Source organism: Panthera uncia, chromosome A2 (assembly GCF_023721935.1).
Source record: "Panthera uncia isolate 11264 chromosome A2, Puncia_PCG_1.0, whole genome shotgun sequence".
Lineage (NCBI taxonomy): Eukaryota > Metazoa > Chordata > Mammalia > Carnivora > Felidae > Panthera > Panthera uncia.
The window spans coordinates 158,057,560-158,074,047 of NC_064816.1; the positions used below are offsets into that span (position 1 = coordinate 158,057,560).

A 16,488-nucleotide genomic window follows, 5' to 3' on the forward strand; every position below is an offset into this window, starting at 1 on the left:
AAAAGAACAGCAAATATAGCCCAAAACCATCAGAAGAAGGGAAATAATAAAGATTACAGCAGAAATCAATGATAATGAAATAAAAACAAACAAACAGTAGAACAGATCAATGAAACTAGGAGCTGGTTCTTTGAAATAATTAACAATATTGATAAACCCCAGGCAGATTTATCAAAAAGAAAAAGGAAATGACCCAAATAATCACATATGAAAGAGGAGAGATCACAAGCAACACCACGAAATACAAACAATTGTAAGAGAATACAATGAAAAACTATGTGCCAACAAACTGAGCAATCTGAAAGAAATGGAGAAATTCCTAGAAACTCACAAACTACCAAAACTGAAACAGGAAGAAAAAGACAATTTGAATAGACCCATCACCAGTAAAGAAATTGAATCAGTGATCAAAAATCTCCCAACAAACAAGAGTCCAGGGCTGTATAGATTCCCAGGGGAATTCTACCAGACATTTAAAGAATTAATACCTATTCCTTCATAGCAATTCAAAAAATAGAAATGAAAGGAAAACTTCCAAACTCATTCTATGAGGTCAGCATTACCTTGATTTCAAAACCAGACAAAGACCCCACTAAAAAGGAGAATTACAGACCAATTTCCATGATGGACATCGATGCAAAAATTCTCAACAAGATACTAGCAAACTAAATTCAACAATATATTAAAAGAACTATTCACCATGATCAAGTGGGATTTATTCATCAGCTGCAGGGGTGGTTCAATATCCATAAATCAATCAATGTTGACACATCACATTAATAAAAGAAATCACATTAATAAAAGACATGATACATCTTTCTTTTAATAAAAGAAATCTGCATCCATCTCTCAAAGGATGCAGAAAAAGCATTTGACAAAATACGGCATTCATTCTGGATAAAAAAAACCTCAAGAAGGTAGGTATAGAAGGAACATGTCTCAACATCATTCAGGCTATATACAAAAAAAGACGCACAGCTAATATCATATTCAATGGGGGAAAAACTGAGAACGTTTCCCCCCAAGGTCAGGAACATGACAGGGATGTCCACTCTCACCACTGTTGTTCAAGACAGTAAGTCCTAGCCTAACCAGTCTGACAACAAAAAGAAATAAAAGGCATCCAAATTGGCAAGGAAGAAATCAAACTTTCACTCTTCACAGACAACATGATACTCTATATGGAAAACCCAAAAGACTCCACCAAAACAGTTAGAAATGATCCATGAATTCAGCAGCCACAGGATAAAAAATAATGTACAAAAATCAGTTACATTTCTATATACCAATGATGAAGGAGCAGAAAGAGAAATCAAAGAATCAATTCCACATACGATTGCACCACAAACCATAAAATACCTAGGAATAAACCTAACCAAAGAGGTAAAAGATCTGTATGCTGAAAACTATAGACAGCTTACGAAAGAAATTAAAGAAGACGCACACACACAAAAAAACAGAAAAACATTCCATGCTCATGGATTGGAACAACAGATATCATTAAAATGTCTATACTACCCAAAGCAATGTACACATTCAATGCAATCCCTATCAAAATAACACCAACATTCTTCACAGAGCTAGAACAAACAATTCTAAAATTTGTATCAACCAGAAAAGACCTCGAATAGCCAAAGTAATGTTGAAAAAGAAAAGCAAAGCCAGGGGCATCACAATTCTGGACTTCAAGTTCTATTACAAAGCTGTAGTCATCAAGATAATATGGTACTGGCACAAAAACAGACACATAGATCAATGGAAAAGAATAGAAGGCCCAGAAATAAATTCACAATTATATCAACTAATCTTCAACAGCACAAGAAAGAAAATCCAATGGGAAAAAGACAGTCTCTTCAGCAAATGGGGTTGAGAAAACTTGACAGCAACATGCAGAAGAATGAACGTGGACCACTTTCTTACACCATACACAAAAACGAACTCAAAATGGATTAAAGACTTAAATGTAAGACAGGAAACCACCAAAATCCTAGAGAAGAAAACAGGCAACAACCTCTTTGACCTCTGCTGCAGCAACTTCTTTCAAGACATATCACTGGAGACAAGGGAAACAAAAGCAAAAAGGGACTGTTGGAACCTCATCAAGATAAAAAGCTCCTGCACAGTGAAGGAAACAATCAACAAAATGAAAAAGCAACTGACTGAATGAGAGAAGATATTGGCAAATGACATATCAGATAAAGGGTTAGTCTCCAAAATCTATAAAGAACTTATCAATCTCAACACCCATAAAACAATCCAGTGAAAGACATGAACAGAACTTATCCAAAGAAGACATCTAGATGGCTAACAGACACATGAAAAGATGCTCAACATCGCTCATCATCAGGGAAATACAAATCAACACCACAATGAGATACCACCTCACACCTGTCAGAATGGCTAAAATTAACAACTAAGAAAACAACAGATGCTGGCGAGGGTGTGGAGAAAGGGGAACCCTTTTGCACTGTTGGTGGGAATGAAACTGGTGCAGTTACTCTGGAGAACAGTATGAAGGTTTCTCAAAAACTTAAAAATAGAACTACCTTAAGACCCAGCAATTGCACTACTAGGCATTTATCCAAAGGATATAGGAGTGCTATTTCGAAGGGGCATATGCACCCCAATGTTTATAGGCAGCGCTATCAACAATAGCCAAAGTATAGAAAGAGCTCAAATGTCTATTGACTGATGGATTAGAAAGATGTGGTATAAATATACAATGGAATATTACTCCATGATGAAAAAGAATGGAATCTTGCCATTTGCAACAATGTGGATGGAACTAGAATGTATGATGCTAAGCGAAATTAGTCAGAAGAAAGACAATATCATGACTTCACTCATAGGGAAAGGGAAGGAAAAACAAGATAAAAGCAGAGAGGGAGACAATCTATAAGAGATTCTTAAATACAAAGAACAAACTGTGTGTTGCTGGAGGGGTATTAGGAGGGGGTATGGGCTAAATGGGTGATGGACATTAAGGAGCACACATGTTGGGATGAGCACTGTGTGTCATAGGTAAGCGATAAATCACTAAATTCTACTCCTGAAACCATTAAAAAGAAAAAAAGAAAAATAACTAGTATTCAAACCTAGGGAATGCTAGAAATCATGTTAAAAGACACACCAGCTTTAATCATTTTCATTAGTAATTAATGAAAACTAATTAAGTAAACATTTACTCCATAAGTTAGAAAGGATATCCACAAAAATTCCTAAAGCTAACCTGACACAAATAAGTAAATTCAGCAAGATTGCAGAATACAAGGCAACCATATAAAAATAAGTCATATTTTTATATATTAGCAATTACAGGTGGAAACCATTTTTTTAATGTATCATTTACCATAGCTCCCCAAGAAATGAAATAATTAGTATAACTCAAACAAAACATAAAGAGAATCTATATAAGAAAATTACAAAATGCCAATGAAGTAAATCAAAAAACCCCATATGGAGAGACACGGCCAAGTTCATGTAATGGAAGACTACAGGCTTAACACAATTTCAGTTAAAATCCCAGCAGGATTATTTGTTTAAAAAAATTTTTTTAATATGTGGAAAGATGAAAGAAAAAATGGCTACAACAGTTTTGAAAAAGAATAAAGTTAGTAGAATAAAGTTCTAACACTTACAAAACTTATTTCTAGGGGCGCCTGGGTGGCGCAGTCGGTTAAGCGTCCGACTTCAGCCAGGTCACGATCTCGCGGTCTGTGAGTTCGAGCCCCGCGTCAGGCTCTGGGCTGATGGCTCGGAGCCTGGAGCCTGTTTCCGATTCTGTGTCTCCCTCTCTCTCTGCCCCTCCCCCGTTCATGCTCTGTCTCTCTCTGTCCCCAAAATAAATAAAAAACGTTGAAAAAAAAATTAAAAAAAAAAAAACAAAAAACTTATTTCTAGACAAAAGCCTATACATGACTGTTCAGTTTTTCAGATAGCTAAAAAATGTAAACTGTCCAAATATCTTTCAATAGGTGGGTTATATTACAAATTGGGGTACATCTAAACAAAGTACTATCACTCAGCAATAAAAAGAACAATCTATATTGATACATACAATAACAACCTGGATGAATCTCACAGATATTAAACTAAATGAAAGAAGCCAGTGTCAGAAGATTACATTTTGTATGATTTCATCTAGAATACAAATCAAAACCACGATGAGATACCACCTCACACCTGTCAGAATGGCTAACATTAACAACTCAGGCAACAACAGATGTTGGCGAGGATGCGGAGAAAGACGATCTCTTTGGCACTGCTGGTGGGAATGCAAACTGGTGCAGCCACTCTGGAAAACAGTATGGAGGTTCCTCAAAAAAGTAAAAATAGAACGACCCTACGACCCAGCAATTGCACTACTAGGCATTTATCCACAGGATACAGGTGTGCTGTTTCGAAGGGACACAGGCACCCCCATGTTTCTAGCAGCGCTATCGACAAGAGCCAAAGTATGGAAAGAGCCCAAATGTCCATCGATGGATGAATGGATAAAGAAGATGTGGTATATAGATACAATGGAGTATTACTCGGCAATCAAAAAGAATGAAATCTTGCCATTTGCAACTACGTGGATGGAACTAGAGGGTATTATGCTAAGTGAAATTAGTCAGAGAAAGACAAAAATCATATGACTTCACTCATATGAGGACTTTAAGAGACAAAACAGATGAACATAAGGGAAGGGAAACAAAAATAATATAAAAACAGGGAGGACGACAAAACAGAAGAGACTCATAAATATGGAGAACAAACTGAGGGTTACTGGAGAGGTTGTAGGAGGGGGGATGGGCTAAATGGGTAAGGGGCATTAAGGTATCTACTCCTGAAATCATTGTTGCACTATATGCTAACTAATTTGGATGTAAATTTTTAAAAAATAAAAAAAATTAAATTAAAAAAATAAATAACCCCCCCCCCCAAAAAATCATGTCTAGACTACAGGTAAAATGTAATATCCACTAAAAATCTCTCCCCATAGAAGGTACAAACTGGCTATGTAAAAACTCTAGAGAAATAGGCTTAACAAAGTCTAATGACCAAGGCAGAATTTCTGTAAAGGGGGAGTGCAGTAGGAATTCATAGAAAGAAAAAAAGGGGTGATTCTTAGAAAAAGACTTGGGTAACTGAGATCGGTCTATCCAAAGTGAAAGCCAACACACAAGCTTGCACCCAGTTTGAATATGTTCTTCCTTCGTGAGAAATGAAATCCCCTAGGCAAGCCTCCAGTCTAGAATGAAGTAAGAGCTCTGGATAAAACTGTTAACAATGTAGTCTGAAGGTGTCATTTAACATAATATTAATTAAAAACATGGAAGGAAGGGGTTGCCTGTGTGGCTCAGCTGGTTAAATGTCCCAACTCTTGATTTCAGCACAGGTCATGATCTCACAGTTCGTGAGATCGAGCCACACATCAGGCTCTGTGCTGACAGCATGGAGCCTGCTTGGGATTCTCTCTCTCCCTCTCTCTCTGCAACCCCCCCACCCACCCACCAACTCACGCATACACACATGTTCACTCTCTCTAAGTAAACTTAAAAAATGTTTTAATTAAAAAATAAATAATAAACAAACACGGAGGGAAGGATTCAAGCAAATGCTCAGTGACTCTAAATTCTTGAGAATGGAACTGATATATCAAGGATAATTTTAAGAAGTTCCCTCCAGTCAAACTCTAAATACTCTGTACAGCCTAGAGAGACTAACAAATCAAGTCAAAGTTCTACTAAAAAATGTAAAATTGGGCAGAGTACGACAATACCTACCAGGGGGCTGATGGGGACCTATTGGTCAAAAGGTACAAAGTTGCAGTTTTATATAGGATCAGTAAGTCTAGAGATCTAATGTACCATATAGTTAATAATACTGAGCTGAATACTAGAAATTTACTGAGAGTAGATTTCAGATCAAAAGAAAGTAGGAGACATTATATTAATTTCAGACACAGCAGACTTCATAGCAAGTAAAGTTATCAAGGACGAAGAGTATCATTACATAATGATAAAAGGGTCAATTCTCCAAGAAGACATAGTGATCCTTTACACATATGCACCTAACAACAGTGTCAAAATCCATGAAGCAAAAATTGATAGAACTAGAAACAAATATATAAATCCACTGTTATATATGAGGATGTTAACACCCAACTATCAAAAATAGATCCAGCAAGTAGATAATCACTAAAGACATGGTTCAACCCAACACCACTATCAATCAACTGGATAAAACGGACATCTATAGACTACTTCATCCAATAACAGCAGACTACACATCCTTCTCCAGATCACATGGGTAACACACCAAGAGACCACATTCTGGGACATAAAACACATTTAAAATAACAAAAATCATACAATGTCTGCCCTCAGACCACAGATGGAATTAAACTGGAAAGACAGTTGGAAAATTCCAAAATATTTAAAGGTTAAAGAACATACGTCTACATAACACATGAATCAAATAAGAAATTTCAAGAGAATTTTAAATATTTTGAACTAAATAGTAATGAAAACACAACTTCTTAAAATTTGTGAGATGCATTTAGTGCATCAAAGCAGTGCTTTGAGAGAAATTTATAGCATGGAATGTATATATTAGAAAAGATTTATAAGCAACCAATCAAACTAGAAAAAGGAAAGCAAATTAAATCCAAGTAAGCAGAAGATAGCAAATAATAATGAGAGCAGAAATCAATAAAACTTGAAACAGGAAATCAATGGAGAAAAATAATGAAACCAAAGAGCTGCTTCTTTGAAAAGATCAATAAAATCAGTAAGCCTCCAGCCAGGCTTACTGAAAGAAAAAAAGGGAGAGGACATAAATTATTAATATTAGAAATTAAAGAAAGAACCTCACTACAGGTCCTAAGGACATTAAAAGGACAATAAAGGAATAAATTAACAATTCTGTGCCCACAAAATTGATAACCTAGATGAACTTCTTTGAAAGACACAATTTGCCAACACTCACCACAAGAAGAAACAATCTGAATATATCTATACCTGTTAAAGAAGTTGAATCAATAATTAATAACCTTATAAAACTGAGAGCACCCAGCCCTGATGGCTTCACTGGTGAATTCTACCAAACACTTAAGGAAGATATACTAAATCTCTACAATGTCTTCTGGAATACAGAAGCAAAGGAAACACTTCCTAACTCACTCTATTAGAACAGCATTACCTTAATGCCAAAAACAAAAACAAAGACATTGCAAGGAAACAAAACACAATAACAAAATCTACAGAACAGTATCCCTTAAGAACATAAATGCAAAAATCCTCAACAAAATATTAGCAAAGTGAATCCAAAGACATACAAAAAGAATTATATACCACAACCAAGCAGAATTTATCCCAAGTAGGCAAAACTTGTTCAACATTGGAAAATAAATTAATGTAAAAAAAGAAAATTAATGTAATTCATTGCATCTATAGGCTAAAAAAGAAAAATCACATAATCACATCAGTAGATGCAGAGAAAGCATCAGACAAAATCCAACACCCACTCATGATAAAAACTACTCTCGGTATACCAGAACTTCTTCAACTTAATAAAGAATATCTACAGGGGTGCCTGGGTGGCTCAGTTGGTAGAGCATTGGACTCTTGATTGCAGCTCAGGTCATATCTCATGGTTCATGGAATCGAGCCCCACACCAGGCTGTGTGCTGACAATGCAGGGCCTGCTTGGGATGCTCTCGCTCCCTCTCTGCCCCTCCCCCATTCTCATGCGCACTCTTAAAATAAGTAAACATTAAAAAATTAGAATCTACAAAAAAAAACATATAGCAACACCATATTTAATGGTGAGAAACTAGAAACTTTCCCACTAAGATCAAAAATAAACCAAGGATGTCACCCTCTCACTACTCCTTTTCAACTTCTTATAAGAAGTTCTTATAGCTATTTGTACAAAGACCAGAACAGAAAATAAAAGGTATACTGATTGGGAAGGAAGAAAAAAAAATGGTTTTTGTTCAAAGATGTCATGATCATTTATGTACAAAATCCAAAAGGATATGCAAAAACAAAACCTTGGAACTAATAGGCAATTATAGCAAGGTTACAAGATAACAAGGTTACTGTACAAAGTCAATCACTTTTATATACACTTTATATATATATATATATATATATATATATATATATATATATATATATATATAGTAATGAACAAGTAGAATGCGAATTAATATCATTTATGTTAGCATCTCCCCAAAATCAAATACTTCTGTATAAGTCTAACAAAATACACATAAGATCTACATGATGAAAACTACAAAACTCTGATGAAGGAAAATAAAGAAGAACTAATAAATGGAGTTATTTCATATTCATGGATTGGAAGACTCAATATTGCTAAGATGTTTGTTCTTCCCCATTTTATCTATAGATTCAAGGCAGTCTTAATCAAAACCCCAGTAAGTTATTTTGTGGATGTTGACAAACTGATTCTAAAATGTTTACAGAAAAGCCAAAGACTCAGATTAGCCAACAACATACTGATGAAGAACAAAGTTGGAGAACTGACTTCAAGACTTACCAGATAGCTACAGTAATCAAGAATGTATAATTTTGGCAAAAAAGTGAATACATTAGTAGTATGGTACAGAGAAGCCAGAAATAGACACAAATAAATACTTATCTGGTCATTAAGACAAGACGCAAAGACAATACAATGGAGAAAAAAAGTCTTTTTGAACAAATGATGCTGGAAAAACTTAACGCCTGTGCACACGCATGCACGTGCGCTCGCGCGCGCGCACACACACACACACACACACAATCTCGACACAGACTATATACATCCTTCACAAACGTAAACGTAAAATGGATCACAGACCTCAATGTTAAATGCAAAAGTATAAAATTCTTAGAACATAGGAGACAATCTAGATGACCTTGGGTTTAGCAATGATTTTTTAGATACAAACCAAAGTCATGATACATGAAAGAAACAATTGATAAAAAGGACTTCGTTAAAATTAAAAGTTTCTACTCTGCTTAACACATTGACAAGAGATTAAGAACTTAAGCCACAGACTGGGAAAAGACACATCTGACAAAGGACTCTTACCCAAAATACACAAAGAACTCCTAAAACTCAACAATAAGAAAATTAACAACCTGATTTAAAAATGAGCTAATAAATTTAACAGACATCTCACCAAAGATATACAAATGGCAAATAACCATACTAAAAGATGTTCCACCTGATATGTTATCGGGGAAATGTAAATTGAAATGGGAAACTATTACACACTTATTAGGATGGCCAAGAACAGACACATGAAAAGATGTTCGATGTCACTCATCATCAGGGAAATACAAATCAAAGCCACACTGAGATATCACCTCACACTGGTCAGAGTGGTCAAAAAATGAACAAAACAGGAGACTACAGATGCCGGCGCACATGTGGAGAAATGGGAACCCTCTTGCACTGTTGGTGGAATGCAAAGTGGTGCAGCCGCTCTGGAAAACAGTGTGGAGGTTCCTCAAAAAATTAAACATAGAACTACCCTATGACCCAGTAATAGCACTAATAGGAATTTATCCAAGGGATACAGGAGTGCTGATGCATAGGGGCACATGTACCCCTATGCTAATAGCAGTGCTTTCAACAACAGCCAAATTATGGAAAGAGCCTAAATGTCCATCAACTGATGAACGGGTAAAGAAGATGTGGTTTATATATACAATGGAATACTACTTGGCCATGAGAGAGAATGAAATCCTGCCATTTGCACCAATGAGGATGGAACCGGAAGGTATTAGGCTGAGTGAAATAAGTCAGTCAGAGAAAGACATATCATAGGTTTTCGCTCATACGTGGATGTTGAGAAACTTAACAGAAGACCATGGGGGAGGGGAAGGGGAAAAAATAGTTACAGAGAGGGAGGGAGGCAAACCATAAGAGACCCTTAAATACAGAGAACAGAGGGTTGATGGGGGTGGGGGAGAGGGGAAAATGAGTGATGGGCATTGAGGAGGGCACTTGTTGGGATGAGCGCTGGGTGTTGTATGGAAGCCAATTTGATAATAAATTAAAAAAAAGAAGTTGGAGGAAGAGGAGGAGGATGAGGAGAATCAGCAACACTGACAACACCAAACGCTGGAGAGGACAGTGAGCAAAAGGAACTCTCATTCACGGCTGGTGGGAGTGCAAAATGGTACAGCCACTTTGGAAGACAGTTTGGCAGGGTCTTACAAAACTAAACATACTCTTACTCTTACCACATGATCCAGCAATCATGCTCCTTGGAATTTACCCAAAGGAGCTGAATACTTACTCACATTCACACAAAACCTGCATGTGGATGTTTCCAGTAGCTTTACTCATAATTGCCAAAACTTGGAAGCAACCACGATGTCCTTCAGCAGATGAATGGATAAACAAACTGTAGTACATCCCAACAACAAACATTATTTACTGCTAAAAAGAAACGAGTTCTCAAGTTATGAAAAGACATGCAGAAAAATTAAATGCATAATGCTAAGTGAAAGAGGTCAATCTGAAAAGGCTACATACTGTATGATTCCAACTGTAGGACCTTCTAGAAAAAGCAGAACTATGTAGACAGTAAAAAGATCAGTGGTTGCGCTGGGTTAAAGGGGAGGGAGGGATGAACAGGTGGAGCACAGAGGGGCTTTAGGGGCGTGAAAATACTATATAACACTATAATGACAGATACATAGCATTACACACTTGTCCAAACTCACAGAACATACAGCACGAAGAGGAAACTATGGGTGATAATGATGTATCAACGCAGCTCCATCACTTATAACAAATATACCATGCTGGTGGGGGGGGGGTGTTGATAACGACAAAAGCTATGCATGTGCAAGGGCAGGAGGCATACAGGAAATACCCGTGCCTTCCACCCAATTTTGCTGTGAACCTGTAACTGCTCTAAAACTAACGTCTGCCAATAAAAAGTATGCTAGAGGGAAACTGAAAGCATAGATGTGAACAAGGACTTATTTATAAGCACGTGCATACACTCTCACATCTGTGTAGTAACTAATATCACTAAAATGGACTAACATAACTAATTCTCGATAAAAAACAATACAATATGCATCCTTAGAGATAAAAATCTCTAATCCTACTCTCCACTAAAAAGAACTAGGAGTCCTTGGGGAACAGTCGATTTCATATCCTGGGACAGAGAAAATTAAAGACAGACCTGAAAAACACTGCTGCCAAAGAGCAATGAGCTTTGAAACATTTTGAGATGATACTGAAAAGGGCTTAGAAGCCAGCTGCAAAGGGGCTCCCACTAGCCAAACTACGACAACTTAAATAGTCAAAAGAAATTTTTAATTATAATTAGCTAAATCATAGTTAACCAATTATAATTAACTAAACAAGTTTGCAAAGCCCTGATTATATAATGATTCTCCAAGAAAAGTGGAATTTCTCTTAAGTACCTTACACTTCATTCAGGTTGATTTTATTTACACAGGAAAAAGCAGACTAGTAACAAAAAACATAGGATTTTCTTAACATAAAAATGTAACAAACTGATCTGTGAAATTTCTTGCAACTTCCCCAATGGCCACTTGTAGGATACTCATTCCTACCACCTTACCCCACCCACACACAAACCCCCATCCTCATTTTAATAAACACTCTTACATTACTATACAACATTAAACAGATGTACCAAGGCACAAAAGTCACAGATATAAGGGACTTCACAATAAACCTTGGGCCTTGAGACATGCACAGAGATATTAAAGCCTTGCAGCCAACTCGAGTGTGGTTTTAAACTTATTAGAAACGCATGGAACCCTTCTCTTTGCTTGGGTTTATTTGTAGCTTAGTAGTTTTTGTTTTTTTAAGTTTTATTTATTTAAGTAATCTCTACACCCAACATGGGGCTCAAAACTCATGACCCCAAGACCAAGAGTCACATGCTCCTCTGACTGAGCCAGCCAGGCACCCCTGTAGCTTGGTAGTTTTAACAACTATTCTCTATTCTTTGCTTTACTAGTCTCCTTACCTTGTGTGTTCACTAAAGCAAGTGGACAAAGGTCTTTCCAAGGACCAAGACAGGAAAAACAAACTCACTTGATTTTATTTAACTTTAGTATAAAGGCCAGAATAAGAAAAATACCCCGCTCCTGTCAAAACATTTTACTAAATTTTATTTGCCTTGATGTCTCATAAGAGATAGCATAAGAAGACAGTCTATTTGTGGGGCTTACTACTCTAAACATAAGAAAACATTAAATGTTAGAATTTTAGCTTTGTGGTGATGTTCTAAGTATAGTACTAGCTTAGAAATACAAGAGAAACTGTAAGAATGCAACACTCGTTCTACTAGTGAACTAAAGCCTACTATGTGTCTGGGAGTATTCTAGGCACTGGGAATAAATCCATGAACAAGACAAATCCCTAACCTTCGGAAGCTTACAGTCGAGTGTGGAAGACACACAATAAACCACTATCTAATACTATGTCCTATCTGTTTAAATACTAAGAAGAAAAGTAAAGGAGAAAAGGACAGAGTGACAAGTGTTAGACAAGTTGGCCAAGAAACGCCTGTCTGAGAAGAGAGCAAATGAGCGGAGACCTGAAGGAAGCCAGACAATAATCAGTACGAATATCTAGGAAAGGTGGGCGGGGGGGGTTCTAAGCGGATGTAAAGTGTAAAAGCCTGTTAAAGGAATTGGTTAGTGGCCTCTGGGAATAGCAAAAAGGCCAGTACGGCTGGAGCCCAATGAGCAAGGGGGAAAGTAGAAGATGTCATTGGACAGGTAGCCAAAGTCAGGCTAGTACAGGGTGAAAACCATGATATATGAGCTTTGAATTTTGTTCTAAGTTTCACTGGAGGCTCTGTATGGTTGAAAGAGGGAAGGAAAAGACTCTGAGTTTGGCCTGAAAAGATCCCTGGCTGTTCTGTGGACAACAAGACTACGATGAAGAGCAAAAGCAAGGAGACAGGAAGCTCCTGGAGCCACCCACACAAGCAGTGCTGGTGGACAGTAGAGACAGAGGTGGAAAGCGTCTGAAACAGGATATATGGTGAAGGTGCAGACCAAAGACTTTCGGATGGGCTCCATAGTTTTTAGCCTGAAAGATGCATGATGTCATTTAAGGAGATGGAAACACCGGAAGAGAAGGTTTCAGGATAACAAAAAATAGCACCGCACAGGACACCTTAAGTTTAAGATCCTCTTTAGACATCTAAGAGCGGATGTTAAGAAGAAAGCTAAAGATACAGGCTGTGCTCAAAGCAAGAAAAGAGCCGATAATATAATTTTTGGAATGAAGAGCACATAGATAATATGTAAAGCAACTAAACTGAAGGTGAGCAAAAGACAATGAAGAGAGACCAGCAATGCAGGAAAATAGCCAAAGAATGTGGTGTCCTGAAAGTGAAGCGAAAAAACAGTCACTACTGAAAGAGGTTAGCTGTGTGAAACGACACTGAATAGGACACTGTGTGAAGGCAGACAAAGACTAAAAGCTGGCTGCGGCAGTATGAGATCACGGGCAACACCGGCAAGAACAATCTCCAACAAGTGGAGGGGGGAGAGAGCCCGTCTCGGAGGAGGGTCATGAGAAAGTGGTCAAAAATGAGCAGCAGCCACAAGTATAGACAACTCCTTCACGGACTTTTCCTATAAAGGTGAGTAAAAAATCAGGGGGGGCGCCTGGGTGGCTCGGTTGGTCGAGCGTCCGACTTCGGCTCAGGTCATGATCTCACGGTTCGTGGGTTCGAGCCCTGCACTGGGCTCTGTGCCGACAGCTCGGAGCCTGAAGCCTGCTTCGGATTCTGTCTCCCTCTCTCTCTGCTCCTCCCCGGCTCACACTCTGTGTCTCTCTCTCTCAAAAATAAATAAACATTAAAAAGTTTAAAAAAAAAAAAAAAAAAAAAGCAACATAGTACCTGGAAAGGGACCTCTGATCAAGGGAGGGTGTTTGTGTTCAGGAAAGGCAATACTGCAGCACGTTCAAATGCTAATGGAAATGATTCACTGAGACAGGAAATGCATGATGCAAGAAGCCAAGGAAAAGGAGGGTGCCAGGTCCCTATGAGGGGAAGACAGAGAATCCAGGACATGCAGCAGAGCTGACCTTTGATAACCAGACGTTTCACCCCTCAATTTTAACAGTAGTGAAGGTAAAACACATGGAAGGGACTGCAAGCGGGAAAGAAGATGCGATGGTGGGTCAGTAGAGCATCTCTTCCCTGGTTCCCTCTATTTCTTTTTTTTCCATTGAAATAAGCAAGATCATCAATAATTTAAGAATGAAAAATGGGAAGAGGTGTTAGAAGCTTGAAAAGAGAAGAGAAGGTGATGAAAGAATCATCACTGATACTGGGAGAGGAAATTTCTAAGTACACGTGGAATGAGTGTAGGGTAGCAATCATACACACTTGAGATTTGAAGTCATAAATTTAAAATGAAACCAGTGACCAAGTTTATGTTTTTCTCCAGCCATTTTCAGCTGCTACATTGCAGAATTTAGGTTTTGTAATAAAAGGAAACCAATCGGAGGGTGGTAAAAACGTTAAAGTTGAGACGATGACTCCAACAATGGGTCACAAACTCGGAGCTAGTGGAGGAGGGTAACAACCCATCGCTGAGATCACTGGATTGGAGGACTCGATATGGTTGAAGAATTATGATGTGAGAATACTGGGAGAAAACGAGCTGGAAAAAGAAGGGGTAGCAGTCAGAGGGTTAGGACAGTTGATGGCGAGATTCTGGAAGTGAAACGGCAATCCTGATAACAAGCGAGACAACGACAAAGGCTAATAATGTAGGACCTTCTTATGGCCCTACGTTAAGAGGACTGAGGTGGGCTGCAGAATAGGAACTTTAAGGAAATCCAGGAGCCAAGAGGTCTGGGTACTGAATAGATTATTAAAATCACAGGGGCGCCTGGGTGGCTCAGTCGGTTAAGCGTCCGACTTCAGCTCAGGTCACGATCTTGTGGTCCGCGAGTTCGAGCCCCGCGTCGGGCTCTGGGCCGATGGCTCAGAACCTGGAGCTTGCTTCCGATTCTGTGTCTCCCTCTCTCTGCCCCTCCCCTGTTCATGCTGTGTCTCTCTCTGTCTCAAAAATAAATAAACGTTAAAAAAAAAAATTTTTTTTTTTTAAAAAATCACAATGGGAGGAGCAGGGGAAAGGAGAAAGGCAGATGCTAAATTTCTAGAGAATGAGGGAAAGTACTCGGGAAGACTGCTGTTAGAAGACTGCCTGTGGCACAGTCTGGTAGCACTGATTTAAAGCAACTCATAAGCAATCGCTATGTTGAAAAATGTCACTTAAGACTTCAAAAAGACCTTCCGCTAGAAAGTAACAGTATACAGTACAGAAAAAATTTTAGGAAAAAAATCCTGAAAAGTAACTAGTGGGGCACTTATATAAATTCAAGCTTAAACCAATGTGGTAACAAATCCGCAGCAAAACGGCAAAATGTGGAACTGTGCATTCCAAGCTACAGCCGGAACTCTACCTCCTGAGACCCTACTGGAAAAGAAAGAGGGATGAGAACTGGAGAACACGTGAAGGCCTTCCAAGAATTACAGCTGTAGAGCACCAACACACTGGCGAAGTATCTTATGGAAAATTGTGTTTCAAGATACAGCAATTTCTAACTTTTCTCTAAAAACTGGATGACATTCTGTGAGCAACAGGAAGACAACATTCAACTTCAGAGAAAAAGCCGATCACTATGTCTAAACTCTATCAAACAACGGTTAAAAACCACTGCCAACGAGAGACCATCTCACATAGATGCCTTCTGAATACAATATGAAACCTCGTCCTTTTGACATTTTAAATCACTAACTCTATAAATTTTGGAAGTATCTTCCCTTTGCAGATCCACAATACACGTTAGCTTCTTTAAGGCACCTAAACGTCCAAAAGACCAGAAAGCATTTGGTCTGGTTTAACCCAGCATTTCACAATACCATTAGTTAATGGGGCATATTTTTCCCCTCACACATATACTAACACAATAAGCTTCAAACAAACGCTGGGTGGTTCATAAAAGAAATATACTACAAACTATCAAACTGATGACCTGGAACTACTGCTTAACCCAGTTTTAATTTTGCTTCAATAAAAACATTTCTCTATAGATATTAAATATTTTCCACTAAATCAGCACTGTCAGGAAAAAAAGAGAACTCAGTTTTTTCACTGTCATAACCTATCAAACTACTTCAGCAGATGTAAATTTTAGAACTCAGTATACAGACAAATGCTAATTGTGCAAATTATGATGTACATTTTTAAAAATCTGTTAAGTTTGATACCTGTTTCCACAATATTTTCTGTTTCTGTTGTCTCCAGTCCATCCATGCTGTCCTCATCTTCCACTGTAATTTTTCCTCTGCTTCGAGGCCTATATAGAAATAAATACATAGAATTATAAATGTTAAGGCTTATAATTATATTTAACACACATAAAAAGTTGAAGGTATACAAAATCAAACAATTTAGGCAATTT

The 16,488-nt window shown here is 37.9% G+C and overlaps 1 protein-coding gene across 15 annotated transcripts in view; it reads right to left on the bottom strand.

Moving 5' to 3' along the window:
• The window catches only part of KMT2C (lysine methyltransferase 2C), a 284,617-nt gene that overhangs the window by 190,717 nt on the left and 77,412 nt on the right, over window positions 1–16,488 (bottom strand). For all 15 annotated transcript variants that reach the window (XM_049643093.1, XM_049643079.1, XM_049643080.1 and 12 more), the window contains one exon: window positions 16,295–16,383. In XM_049643093.1, coding sequence (XP_049499050.1) covers window positions 16,295–16,340 — 46 coding nt within the window. In that variant the 5' untranslated portion in view covers window positions 16,341–16,383. The remainder of the gene's footprint in view (window positions 1–16,294; window positions 16,384–16,488) is intronic.